The 14,040-nt window shown below is 34.2% G+C and overlaps 1 protein-coding gene across 1 annotated transcript in view; it reads right to left on the bottom strand.

Moving 5' to 3' along the window:
• The window catches only part of LOC149140790 (synaptotagmin-5-like), a 156,051-nt gene extending 147,886 nt beyond the window's left edge, over window positions 1-8,165 (bottom strand). The window contains exon 1 of the mRNA XM_089452969.1: window positions 7,455-8,165. Coding sequence (XP_089309095.1) covers window positions 7,455-7,559 — 105 coding nt within the window. The 5' untranslated portion in view covers window positions 7,560-8,165. The remainder of the gene's footprint in view (window positions 1-7,454) is intronic.
• Window positions 8,166-14,040: the final 5,875 nt, after the last annotated feature.

The raw sequence follows: 14,040 nt of genomic DNA, 5'->3' as shown, positions 1-14,040 counted from the left end.
ACATCAACACAAAAGTCTGCCAGATGTCCTCCTAAGCATTTGCCATTAGATGCTTCATCTTCCCCTGATAAACTAAACCAAATATATCCATTTATCCAAGCATGCTTCCAAAATATTCATTCTTCTTGTGAAGAGATCTACCTGTACAAACACAAACCCCAATTAACAATAAACTTTCAAATATAAGTAAATACACACCTTAGGGGTCCTCAATAATTATGATGTTACTATTATCATCAAGTTATCCATATACAATTTGTCGGAAGCTTTCTTCTTCTTTCATTTCTTCAATAACACCAAATACATCTTCAGATCTTCCTCAAGTCTTTTGTTTGAAACTTCATGAACATTTATATTTAGATATTTCATTCATTCTTTAGTTTCATTCTTTCTTTAAGGTATTTATCATCACTGTCATAATATGTCCTCCCTCTCAACTATAGAGATATACCCTTTCTTCTATCCATACTCCCTTTTAACTTAGGGAGATCAACCACTTCCTTCTTCTATAACATCGAAGAGCCTTTCATGGATTCAATTCTTCTTACGACATCAAGGCCATCTTGATCATCATAACTTCCTTTATCATGCTTATACAAACATCTTCAACATCTTGAAGATTATGTACCTGCAAATCTTCAACAACAAGTACAACCAAATACAAATTGAAGCATGAAGTTAACTATATCAAAACCATGTCAATATAATGGAAGCATCAAAATAATCAAATACTTTAGACATCAAATACCTAAACCTAGTTAGGTTTATAATCAACAAGAGACACATACTAGATTTCAACCTCTTGCTAGAGTTTTGTTACTAACCCTTATAGACTCCATCTACGAGACACAAAGCCTTAGATATCAGTGATTCAATCAAGTAGCCATTCTACTATACATCTAAGGTTTCAATAATATATTATATGACATACTCTACTAGGGTTTGTTCCAAACCCTAGATTTTTGTCATCAAAACTAGAACATATCAATAATATGATTAAGTCCTAGTATATCAATTTCTACTAGGATTTTGTTATAAACCCTAGAAATCACAAACTAAAATATGAGTATCAATAAGCATACTCACATATACACAACTAGGTTTTCATAATCATGCACTAGCATACACAACAATATCTACTAGGTAAACTCAAGAGACAAACAACAATTTTTGCTAGGGTAGGGTTTCGAACAAACATACACCTAGGGTTTCATTCATAAGATCCTACTACAATTATCACAAGGGTTTTAACTTATAAACCCTAATTTATCAAACCCTAAAGATCTAGGGTTTAGACATTAACAATAAACCCTAAAGCCCTAGGGATTATATTATAGCAATACCAAAACCCTAAACATCAAAAGAATAGGATTTCTAGATTTCATCAACAACCCTAAGTAGACTAGAGTTTCATAATATTGACACACCCTTAGTAACAAGAGGCTAGGGTTTTGTAATGAACCCTAAAGGTTAAGGTTACACAAGAATGATCAAATAATATCGTGAGGGTGGATTCAATCTAATGATTAATCACCTTAACAAGAATCTTTGTGATTCAAAACCCTAGACATAACGATGTTAGTATGTAATGCAAATTTCAAAACAGAATGAACATAACTTTTACATGAAGAGAACTTTATAACAAAACTTATAGTCTAAGATATACATTGAGTTGTTCCTTACCAAACCTTTTAGGACATCAATTCTTTGAAGGGCTTCCTTTGCAACATAATTTCCTCCATGCTTCAAGTTTATCCTTTGAAGTCTCATTCATAACCTTTATGCATTCTGCAATCTTTTCCTACCAAGGAAAGTACAAAGAAAAAAGTTATTAGTATATAACACAAACAAATCTTGACATGAGAGAAAAGTCGAACATAAAAGAGGAGACAAAGAACAAGATAGTATCTTTGGTAAAATGGTGAGGGCTCTCTCTTCATACAATATCGAGGGATACCTATAACTTATCAAAATTATTCAAAAATGTTCTAGCATGACATGTTAGACCTCTAAATTCTAGAAATTAAAACATGAAGGAAAACATTGCAAAACTTAAAATAGAAGGACATGTAAGGGATAATATCTCTAAGAGTCCCTAGCAAATAAGTCTTTGACTTAAAATTCTTCTATTTTGTTCTTCTTTGTTGGACCTTCATCAAAAACATTCACATGTTCTCTTTCTCTCTTCCTATTCCTTGGACTCTCAAGACAATGACTTTTATAATGACCCATCTGATGGAAATTATAGCATTCAATCTTTGATAGGTCAACTTTCTTCTATGGTCCTTTGAACTTCTTGAAGGTTACCTTATTCTTATGTTGAGTAGAATAGGCATTAGAGATGTTTTCTTCTTCATCCTCCTTCTTGTTGTTTACTAATGATACTCGAGCTTCTTCTTGATTGCATGCATTCCACATTTGCTCAAATGTGGTGTATCTTTCCAATTGTTAAGTCCTAATGCAAAGGCACTCCAATATTTTGGTAGTCCTAGAAGTGCAGTAATTACGAGCTCTTTTTTCTGGGACAACTTAATCTATTGGTTGGAGCTCATCTCTGATTCTAGATATCCTTATAAAGTAGGATGATATAGTGTCGTCTTTTGTCATCTTACTAGTCCTTAATTCATTCTTGAGACTTGCTATTTGAGCAATGTTCTTGATTGTGAATAGTTTGGAAAGAGCCTCATACATTTCTTGAGCGGAATCTATGTTGGATATGTATGGGATGAGGTTGTCTTTTACTCCATCAACTATTAGGTTCATAGCTAATACTTATGTTTCTTTGAACTTTGTTTTCTTTGCTTCACTTGATTCATCTGTAGGCTTCTTGATTTTTCCTTGAAAAGGATTCAAAACTTTGTTCTTTTCGAGAATAAGATCTATCCTCTTTTTCCAAGCCCTGTAGTTAGATTCTCCTTCTAGTTTGTTTTTTGTCTTCATTGAGCTTTACATAGTTCTTGTAGATAATAGATTTGTCTCTTTGTATGATCCTTTTTCCTTAATGACCTTCCCTTGATTTCCCTTTCTTCAATAAATCTTCAGCTTGCCTTTTTCTTCCTTTTTCACCTTAGCTCTGATACCATGTTACAAAATCAGAAAGGCAGAAATATTTTCTCTTATTGATAATTACTTGTGATTTCTTTGAGTTCTTATTGTCTTTCTTATGATCTTCTTTTATCTTAGTTCATCAAGTAATTACCAAAACCGAAACACAAAGATCAAGGATGCCAGATGTAGGCACTCACCCAGGGCTAAAACCCCTATGTAGAGGAAAACCCAGTCAATAAATCTTCCTTCAATAATTCAAAATGCGAAAGGCCAAGACCTTAGACCTACAAACCTTCCTCCTCCACCAAGTCAACCTTCCAATGAGATACACCAACCTTCAATAGTATCTTCTTGTCCAGAAGCTACAACCCAGAAATTTTGGCCCCAGCTTCACCAACAGCTTCAGAATTTCAGCTTCACAACAACTGCATAATTTCGCCCCCTAGCAACAATCTAGAACTTTGCACGTGTGAGATAAGAGAGAGAAAATTTGGCATCTTTAGCAAGAGGTTGGTCTCCTTCTTTACTAGACTTTTCCTCTTCTTCTATTGAAATTCACACTTTTTCTTAGCCCAAAAACTGCAAATCGAACTTGTTGAGTGAGTGTGACAAATGAGGTTGAGTTGCTGCCTTTATATGGGAGTTTTTGCCACTCTGTTTAGGTCAACTTGTCCAATTTGAGGCCTAATTGACCTATTTTAGAATAAAATAAATATCTTCCTTGACAAATAAATCCCAAGGGTTCTTTACATTATGACATGGACAAGGATACGTAACATAAACCCTAGAAGCCTGAAATGGAGGCTTTGACCTATAAGAAAATGACCTAAGCATGAAACCCATGCTTTAATAAGTCAATTTCTTTAATAATAAAATTTATTTTTCTTTCTTTTGATAATTAAATTAATCATGACTCAAATACAATTATGAAGACCAACACTAGTTACATTCTTCAACAAGTTACAACCCGGGAAGTTGGTGTACCAATTTACCCTAATGGGGCCCACAAACTTTTGACGCTTCATCTCCTAAGTTTAGATTTTTGGATGTTTGGGGTTTTCCATTGTTTCTCCATAATAAATAAGCCTCTGAGCCTTAATATAACACAGTTAAGAAGGCATGTAGCCATCACATCTCTTTTCAGAGATAAGCTATAATCGCCCGAGCTAGTTTGTTTATATTTTGCATGTAATCAGTTTTTAGTATTTGTTATTAATCAATTGAAGTTCAATTTTCGTTGTAGCTGTGTGTTTCTGTTGAATTTTGTATTTCATTTTATTCTTGCATGAATACAAATCAAGAAAAGGACAAATCTCCTCATCAAAGAGATTGCCTTCATGCACTTCTTAGCTAAGATTCAAGAGAATATTGTAGTTGGAACCACTTTTGGCACCTTGTAGAACTAACCTCTTAGAGTAATAATGACACTTCAGGAACTACACCCATAAACAAGATGTTTCCATATATATGATTGTCCTAAAAGAACATCACAAATTTCAAGTGAGGTAACATCACACAATACCACAACTTTGAAGGGCTTGATACCGTAGTGTAAGCAACATTCCTAACTAACATGATTGTCTCATCCTTAGCTAAGCCAACGGATGGTGTATGGTTGGGGTTTGTCCTCATCAACATAGTCAACCTCTTTATGACCTCAATGGAGATAGATTTATTTTGACCACCATTGTCAATAATGAAATGAAGCGGAGTCCCCTTCACCAACATCTAAGAGTGGAAGAGGTGCTCACCTTCTTCAGGCTTGTCTAGCTACTCTAGTTGGATCTTTGCAATAGGAATGTTAACATTGGGTTCTACATTGCTGTTTATTTCCCTTATTCAACTATGAATCAAAGTCCAAGCTATAATCAAGTTCTGCAATTTTCAATCTTCACTAACCATCATTGTTTGGAGTGACATTCATTAGTGTTTGCTACTTAATGAAGCCATTATTAATGAAGCAATTGGAAAATTAATATCCACTTAAATCACTAAATACTAAATAGCTACTGGAATTTGTCATATGCAAAGGATAAATACGTGAATCACCTTCATTTATGTGTTACTACAAACTATCTTTAGGTTGATAGTCTTTACTTGGTTCATAGTCTTTCAAGGGGATTACAATATTGCCTTGAATGTTGTGAGTATGTCTAAAATACCTCGTCATGTATCTTGTTTAGCCAAATCCACCAGAAAGTTGTTGTTATGTGAGGGATAATGAATCCTTGTACAATTAAAATTTAAAAAAGTTCAAAAGTGTATCATAATTATTTCTTTACCAGGCTATAAAAGTTCAATGTGAAACTATCTTCAATAACTCTACCTTCTCATTTCTTGTTTTCAAATATTAATTGTCAATTAATATTTAACACATTTATCTTATAATTGTTTTATATATATATAGATAACACAATTTAATCATATTCTACCGGTACTTTACTCTGATACTCTGTTCTATCTTTAAAATCACATCTGAAGAGGAAGTAGATGATGTTACAATCATAAAAATGTGAACAAAGTGACAATCATTGACCCCTCCCCTGAAAAGATACCATTACCAGGCAAGAATACCATCCTTTCACGTATGGGCATTGTAAGAACAAACAAGTTTAAAAGCGAAAGGAGATGAACAAAAAGGAGATTTTTCTTTATAAAATAATGCCTTTACATTGGTAAAGTGATCTCAATGCAACTTTAATGTTTTCCGAGAGTTGATTTCACGTATGGGCATTGTAAGAACAAACAAGTTTAAAAGCGAAAGGAGATGAACAAAAAGGATATTTTTCCTTATAAAATAATGCCTTACATTGGTAAAGTGATCTCAATGCAACTTTACTGTTTTCCAAGAGTTGATTTATAAGTACTTAGCTGTTTAATTTCTTAATCCCTGTCAATTAGTCTATTTTGAAGGCGTAATTTTGCTGAGACATCTCGAATAAAGAAAAAGGTAAACCATAAATTTTAGAATTACATAAGCTACTTCAAAAGGCTGTATGAGAAGCATATTCAAAGTTTCTGTAACAATTCAAGTCTTGCAACCCTGCCTTCAATGAATTGTGTTGAATCAATACATCAGCGACATACTCCTTTTCCAGAAATTTGTATTGATTCGATTTGTTTTTGGCTTAACTACCAAGGTAAAAACAAAGTGGGCACCTTTTTTCGTGGGTAAAGGACAGTATCAAATATATAAGCCTGCATGCGGTGTCTTTATTATTGGCAGAGGCAGAGAACAGTATCAAATATATAAGCCTGCATGCGGTATCTTTATTATTGGCAGAGGCAGAGGACAGTACCAAATATATAAGCTTTCAAACAGGTGGCAGGATAACAGTAGATTTCCTGAAAGTAAATAAAAAGCCACTTGCTACAGATGCTTCATCACCAAAATTTCAAGGAAGGATGGTATGAGAGTAAGCCAGCATCTAAGGATCAAATATTAGGCAACCAACTTTTCATTAAAGGATCAAGTGTCAGAAAAACCAACATTTAAGAATTAAATACCCACTCATTCTGCTTTGGACAAGGATGTTTTCACATTTTGGCTTGTGGAAACCTCATATTTTGTGTTTTCCATGTTGCTAGGCCTAATGCATGAATGTGGCGGAGTGGCCTGTGCAACCAGAAAGGTATAGGTTGAAACGCTGGGGAGATTGGTAAAGAAAGTGAATTCCTGCCAGCTCACTAGAAAGAAGGTAATGAAGCGGCAACAAGGATCTGGACTGTAAGGTCCAGTGGAAAAATTATGCCCAATCGTCCTCAACTTGGCAGACAGACAGAAACGCAATATTTCCGAATATTTGTTATGGAGATGCGTTCACGGGCTTGGAATCGCTTTGATTCGTTTTGTTTACAAAGTATTGGCAAGCAACTTACAGCCAGATTTGTCGGTGGAATTTTGATGTTAAAGAGGTTGATTAAGTTTCAGAACAAACAGGACCGTTATTTGTGTATAAATCACTAACATCAGACTTACCTAGAACATGAAATGTCAAGTTGCTTAGCTCAAATCTTACACATTTGCAGAAGCCCAAAAGTCACTTCAATATTCTGTTCAAAAGCGCATATCGCTAGCTAGCAGTAAGGGTCGCACTAGTAACTCACAATAAAAGGGAATGCTTTTGATCATGGATAAAGATTAACCGACTGGTAATTCATCGTAAAAGAGCTATAATTTTGATCATGAATATTGCCAAAATGCACTGAATAAAGATTAGCGCACTGGTAATTCATCATAAAAGAGCAATAATTTTGATCATGAATATTGACAAAATGCGCAGTGAATAAAGATTAGCGCACTGTAAATCATCATAAAAGAGCTATAATTTTGATCATGAATATTGCTAAAATGCACTATAGTTTGATACAGAAATTAACTGGATAAAGGAAATAAATTGACGCACCCGCTGGCTTCTCCGTCTAGCTCGACTGTTCTCCGAGAGTACAAAGGCAACCACCAATGCAATTCCAAAAAGAAAACCCAAAACCACGCCCGAAACGAACCCCATTGCAAGGCGCTCCCCTGTCTCCTCTCACGCACAGATGCCCTGCTCTGGCCAGTATAGCTGAAGAAGAGACAGCTTGCTTAACTAACCCGGCAGAGCAATAAGAGAGTTCGCTAAACTGTGGCTAAATTTATCCCAACCGAGCTGGAAATTTAGAACATTAATTTCACCAAGCCGGAATCTCAAAAGCATCAGAGATTCCCGTCCGTAGAAGCTATAGCTTGGCGAATGGGGCAAAATCTGTACAAGGCAGAGTGTACTTAACCCAAGCTTGCTGTCAGAGGAAGCGACCCCAATTTTTGAACCGTTACAAAGAATATTTCGCAGGGACTCCAAATCAAGAAAACTTCTCAGAAATTGTTCTTCTTCGGCACTCGAAATAAATACATGCAGAAATTCCAGGCAGGTTTCTGAATAACTCTGAAATCGGACGGTGTACACTTAAAAACTAACCACTGTGTACTCAAATTGGGGAACGTGAATCAGCCAAATTTGGATCATTCCAAACACGAAAAATTGGAAGACCGGCATTTTAAATACTGAGAATTCAGTATCAATGCTTCAAATCGGCCTTCCCTCCGTATCGAGGGACGTTTAACGACCTACTAAGGACAGAAAGGGTTTTCGTGCTTTCTTTTTTGATGTGCTCTGAATCTTGAAGAACCAGCTAGACAATAACGAAATCGAGTAAAAGACAAAAAAAAATCAAAGTCAATTAACTAACTCCACGTGTCCCTCAACAATGCACGACTCACCGACATCTTTTGCTCAACTCCTATTCGAATATTTAAACAACTCGCTGGTTTTGTACAGGGATTTCTTTATCCATGCACCTGTCGTAAGATGGAGCCAACCTGGGGCTTTATCCACGTGTGATATGTGCACTTGTTAGTCTCGTCAGGCGTCTTTCGAACTTTTAACTTTTATTTAAGATATGCTTTTTATTTTCTGACGTGGCACAGATCGTATAAAAGTTGTAGGCCCCACTGATTGGCGACAGTGTAACGCCAAAATAATTGAAATCTTCGAAACTTCGAGGCGAAGAAAATGATGGATCGGCTACGGCCCTACGAGGTCCGTTCTGCCATTCAGGTACACAATGCTTCTCTTGCTCGAGGAGAGTAGAGTGCAAGGCAATTTTTAATTTTTTTATTATTTGATAATGGCACTCATATGTTATAAATATATAAGTATCTTTACTGTCTCATAGGTTATTTTTAGTCTCGTGGAAGTTAAAATAATTTCTTTTTTTCTATATAATTTTATATAATTTTAAAGTTACTGTTAAGCTAGACATAATATTGGTGTATGAGATTCTATTTTTTGTGGAATAAGGGACCCATTTTTGTTCAATGAATTGATTTCACTATTAAGTCTAGCAAAGGCATTCATACTCTATTCTTTTTTGGTTTTGAACATGTTATTTGTTAAGAGGAAACACATGCTCTTAACCATTAGACTCACTCAAACTGCCACTCAAGTTGTATTAGGCCCACTCTTAATTGATTCTAATATATATATTTTTTTTTCAAATATAATATTGGTTGTTATATATATATTTATAAATAAGTGTGAGTCAATATTAAGGCTATAGTAGAGAGTGTTTTGTTAAAGTACTTCGTGGTGTAAAGGTCACTGATTCGAAATTCTGTGGGTAAAAATCCAACCATGCTAAGGGCTAGTGTGGCCCAACTCAGGTGTGATCCCTAAGCGATTTTGATTGCTTTGTGATCCCCAGATGATTTAGGTTGCGGCACTCGCCACCCATTAGTCGTGTCAAATAACTCACATAAACTAGTAAACAAAAAAAAAGCGAGTCCATGTTGAACTTTAAAGTTAGATTGTGTGAAACTCTAGTTTAAAAATTCATAATTAATTTCTTTTTTTATAATGTTTAATTTTTTTATTTTTATTTTTAACAAATCGATACTTTTAAATCATAAAGCCTGGATTGCATGGCTAAAACCATTTACATCAGAAAATACAAAACATAACTATGTGATCTTGCAACTTCCATATTCCAATAGATCTAGAGCAGAGTCTTGTTGCCATTACGGACTCTTTGGACTAAAATTCTACACTAATATCTTCCATATAACCAACAAAGTTGACCCAATAACAATATAAACTTGCAATACATAAAATAACTAAAATTTAGGCTAACTTAGAAGGTTTGGCTTTGTCTTTTGTCGTCTAGAGGACAAACTTTCCTTTACCTATTCCTCCAAGTATTACGCCCTCTTGAGACAGTTCTTGTGACTCCTTGGTGCCGAGGACATATTTTCCTACCAGAATACCGTTAACCTCTACAAAGAGATCATCACTGACTAGTTGTGCGCTATGGGACATCAATTTTGCCTTAATCTTGATGAGCTTCTTTTCAACGCTTGCCTCCAAGCTCTCAAACTAAGCTTCCATCAAAGTTGCCTTCACCTCCCTATCGCTCTCCTTTAGATCTATCCTACGAGTCATGAGATTAAGCTGACCCATGAATAGTCTAAAGAGAAAATCCAACGCCCTCTTCCACCTTGCTACCTCATCCTCCATGGACATAACACCTTCTGACGTCATCATTAAACAACTTAACAACAAACCAAAGCATGAGAAACACTAGGGGAATCAAATAATGGATGGCCAAAGACTTGAAGAGATTGTCATATATAGACCCTCGTTGACCGGTCTCCTGCCATCACTCTCCTCTTTTGTCTTTAAACACAGATCTCCTCTGATCTCCATGACAATCTCAGACCTGTCCTTCGCAAGAATCCAGACCAACATTCCTTGCATTGTATTAGTGGAGATTTGTGGGAAGAATAATGTTCGCCCCTTCAACATTAATACTATCCTATGGGAACTTGCATCATGAAATTTCGATGCCTTCCATATGTTTGTCAATTTGGCTGAAATTTGCTTGGAAAAATGAGTTGAATGTCTAGGCTTACCACATACTTGCTTAAGGAGTCCAAGTGTGCTCACATTAATCCTTAGTGCTAGCCCATTGTGCATGCGAGAATTAAATTCCTGAAGACATTGTTCTAGACTGCCACCTACCTTAGAGAAGTTTTGATCCATGACCATATATTATGGCACTGGGATGTAGCCTTTGTTGATTCTATTTAATCCTAATACACTTGTTCCTAGCTCCGCTCCTCGATTGGTCGCTCCATTAAGAGATATTAGAACATGATAGAGAGATAATTCTTTAAAAAAATTCAAAAGGATGATTATTCTTCTCACTACAGGGGTAGTGTAGAATCAACTGATGAAATAGACTTAGATAACATTCAAATTACTATCATAGAATCTCCAAGAATTTTGAGTCCTCGTATACCTTTGTTCTTGGCAAGATCTAAGTCTTTCCCCAACATTATAAATTTGGCCTTATTGTTTATCATTGTGCCTAGTCCCCATGCATACTTGGTCTCTTCATATTCATCGAGGCAATATATCACCCCTCCTGACCCTGCTACCCCTTTAAATTTAAAATTTAATAAAAAATAAATTTGATATCAATCAATATATATCTATATATATCTATATATATATATATATATATATTATTTTTAAAGTATAAAATATTTTTAAAATAGATATAAGTTTTTATATAGAAAAATTTATTTAAAGAAAATATAAAAAATGTGTTTATTATATTTATATATAACTTAGGAACGGCACGAGGTTGAGGGGTATTCTATGGCCACGAGAAATTTAAAGTTGCATAGTATTTATGGGGCTTAGGATGCATGACAAACAATCAAGTTGGAGCTTATGACATGTACTCAATGACTCAGTTAGCCAAAGAAAAACAGGGAACTTCTCTCACTATTTTCGGAGACTCCCTCCTTATTCAACATTTGGTGAAGGGCTCCTCTTCGAAGGACAAAACATTATAAATTCTTATGTAAACACTCTCTTTAATAACATTTTTAATGTTCTTTGTAATCTCAATAAAGACCAGACTTGTGTGCTAATGAAGGGTGTAAATTAAGATTGAGAGAAATCAATCGTTGAATGAGGCCATCACCTATTCCTTAGAGCTAAATGGACTACATTACACAGTTATGAAGAAGTGCATTATCAATCAATTATAGTATGACATGTAAACTTTATCTTTTAGTGGGTTAGTTTTGTAAGGTATCTACCAACAAAACCCAATTTTGTGTTATCCAGTTTGGAATCCCTCTAGAAAAATTTCTAGTTTTGCTAGATAAGGGAGCTCGAGAATAGTTTTTGAAGATATAGCTATATACTTTGTAATGTATTTACTACGATCTAGGTATAGACTTGCATATAAATACAAATCTCTCTCTCTCTCTCTCTCTCTCTATATATATATATATATATATATATTATGCTACATTTTACATTTTGCATTACATTTTACATTTTATATTTATATATCTTTTAATTAAAACATATGAAGTTGGCATTTCATTTTGTTTTATCTTTTTTACTATATATACTTTTCCTGACATTTGAAAAAGGTTGACATATTTATATTATGCCTACACATCTCTCCTATATTGGGTTATAGAATACCTCTCGGCACCATAATTAATTTGCACCCGGTACACACACAAGATCCTTGGGTGGCTATTTCTGCTCTGCTCACGACCCGGTGTTCCTACTGGTTGAACTAAGAAAAAAAGGACCAGGAACCTGCCTAACTCCCTTTACTGCTTGATACACAACCTGCCTACCCTGCACCAGCTAACTAGCTACACACCCTCCTTCTATGCTATGTTCTCTTACCCAGATTGCCTTACAACCTTGACTGCTTGAGCAACAACCTGCCTACCGGGCACCAACTAACTAACTACACACCCGCCTTCTATGCTATGCTCTCTTACTTGGATTGCCTTACAACCTTGACTGCTTGAGCAACAACTTGCCCTTTTCAAATGTTTATCAATAAACAATATTAATAACAATGAGTTAAACTAACTTTTGGATTAAAAAAATAATATTAATATTTATAAAAATTAAAATATTTTAAATTGAATAATATATTAAATTTTATTTGTGATATGTTCATATTGAATGTGATTAATAAAATATTAGTAATCTCAAATTTATTTAAAGATGTTTAAAATAATAATTTTTTACTTGGAAAAAAATGGTAATTTTATTTTAGAAAGGTATAAAATTATATTTTGCATATGCCCATATTAAATGATGTGTATTTTGAATTATTTTCCATCATTTCTATTTTAATACATACACAAAACTTATTAATCTAGACATCTTTCTCCGTACAAAAACGGATAGTCTGAGTAGTTAGTCAGAGAGCTATCAACAAAGCTCTTCTATCAAAAATTCATATAGATAAATTGGCAAAGAAATTTTGAAGTTCGTTTCAAAAGAAATGTTTAGAAATTTGATACATAATCGTAGTCTATGTAAGGTTTGTGGTGAAAATTAGATCTGTCCTTTCTGCAAAATTCAAAGATCATGATGACCCCCTGATCTAGCTGTATGCTTTGGATAATTCATTTGTTGTACAATTTATTTCCATGTAAATATGCATACATGAGAATGTCAAATGTTAGTTTTAAGTGATTTTAATTTAATTTTAATTCTTTCTTCCCATTATTTGATATTTTTAATCACAAATGGTTTAATTTCGATTTTTAAATGATGACGTTGGGCATATACATGATAGTTATATCTTGAAAGTGTTCAGTTTCCCATGTGTTTTTTCGAAGGTGGAATAAATATTTTGCTTTCATGCTGGAAGTGAATTGCCAAAACCGAAGAAGTCTCCATTAAACATTAAAGCTTCAATACATGTCTATTTTTATCTAGTACCCGCAAGAAGAAGAGGAAAATAACTAATATTATATGAAAAATAGAAGATGTTATAAATGAGATGGAGTGTGCATTTAATTCTAGCCAATGATTGATGGTTGTTGTTTGAGATGCAAAGGAAAACAACAAGATCTTCAAGAAAAGAAAATGTGCATGATGTCACAAGCAGTAAGTGGATGATCATAATCATTTAAATTGTGGTTGATTAAGGTTAATTGACAATGATATTGAGATTAACATAATATTTGATTAATGTTGAAAGACAATGATAATGAGAGATTGGAACATTTCATTCATTTACAGAAAAAATCCTAAATTAAAATATGCAACTCTAACTTCGATTCCATATCTGCTTGCACAAATTTCCTATGTTAAAACCAATCTAACACTATCTTATTATTATGTTAAAACCAATCTAACATTATCTTATTATTCAAAAAACAATGAATGGGGACTTATTACTCAAGGCCTGTTACAGAAATGCATTATGAAATCAATCTTATTACTCAAGGATAGTAATAGAACATGCCTACAACATTGAATGACTTTTTGCCTACAACAATGGCTTTTGTGAGAATATCGTGGACAACTTCCCTAGAAAATCCATTTTAACAGATGATTAAAAAATGCATAACACAATGCAATCAATCCTAATACTCAAGGATGGTAACAAAAC

Source organism: Pinus tabuliformis, chromosome X (assembly GCF_031772625.1).
Source record: "Pinus tabuliformis cultivar Carrire ecotype Pingquan chromosome X, CPIR1, whole genome shotgun sequence".
In the NCBI taxonomy this organism is placed as follows: domain Eukaryota; kingdom Viridiplantae; phylum Streptophyta; class Pinopsida; order Pinales; family Pinaceae; genus Pinus; species Pinus tabuliformis.
Note: the sequence above shows the minus strand (reverse complement) of the source record. Positions and strands in the feature narration are given on the sequence as shown.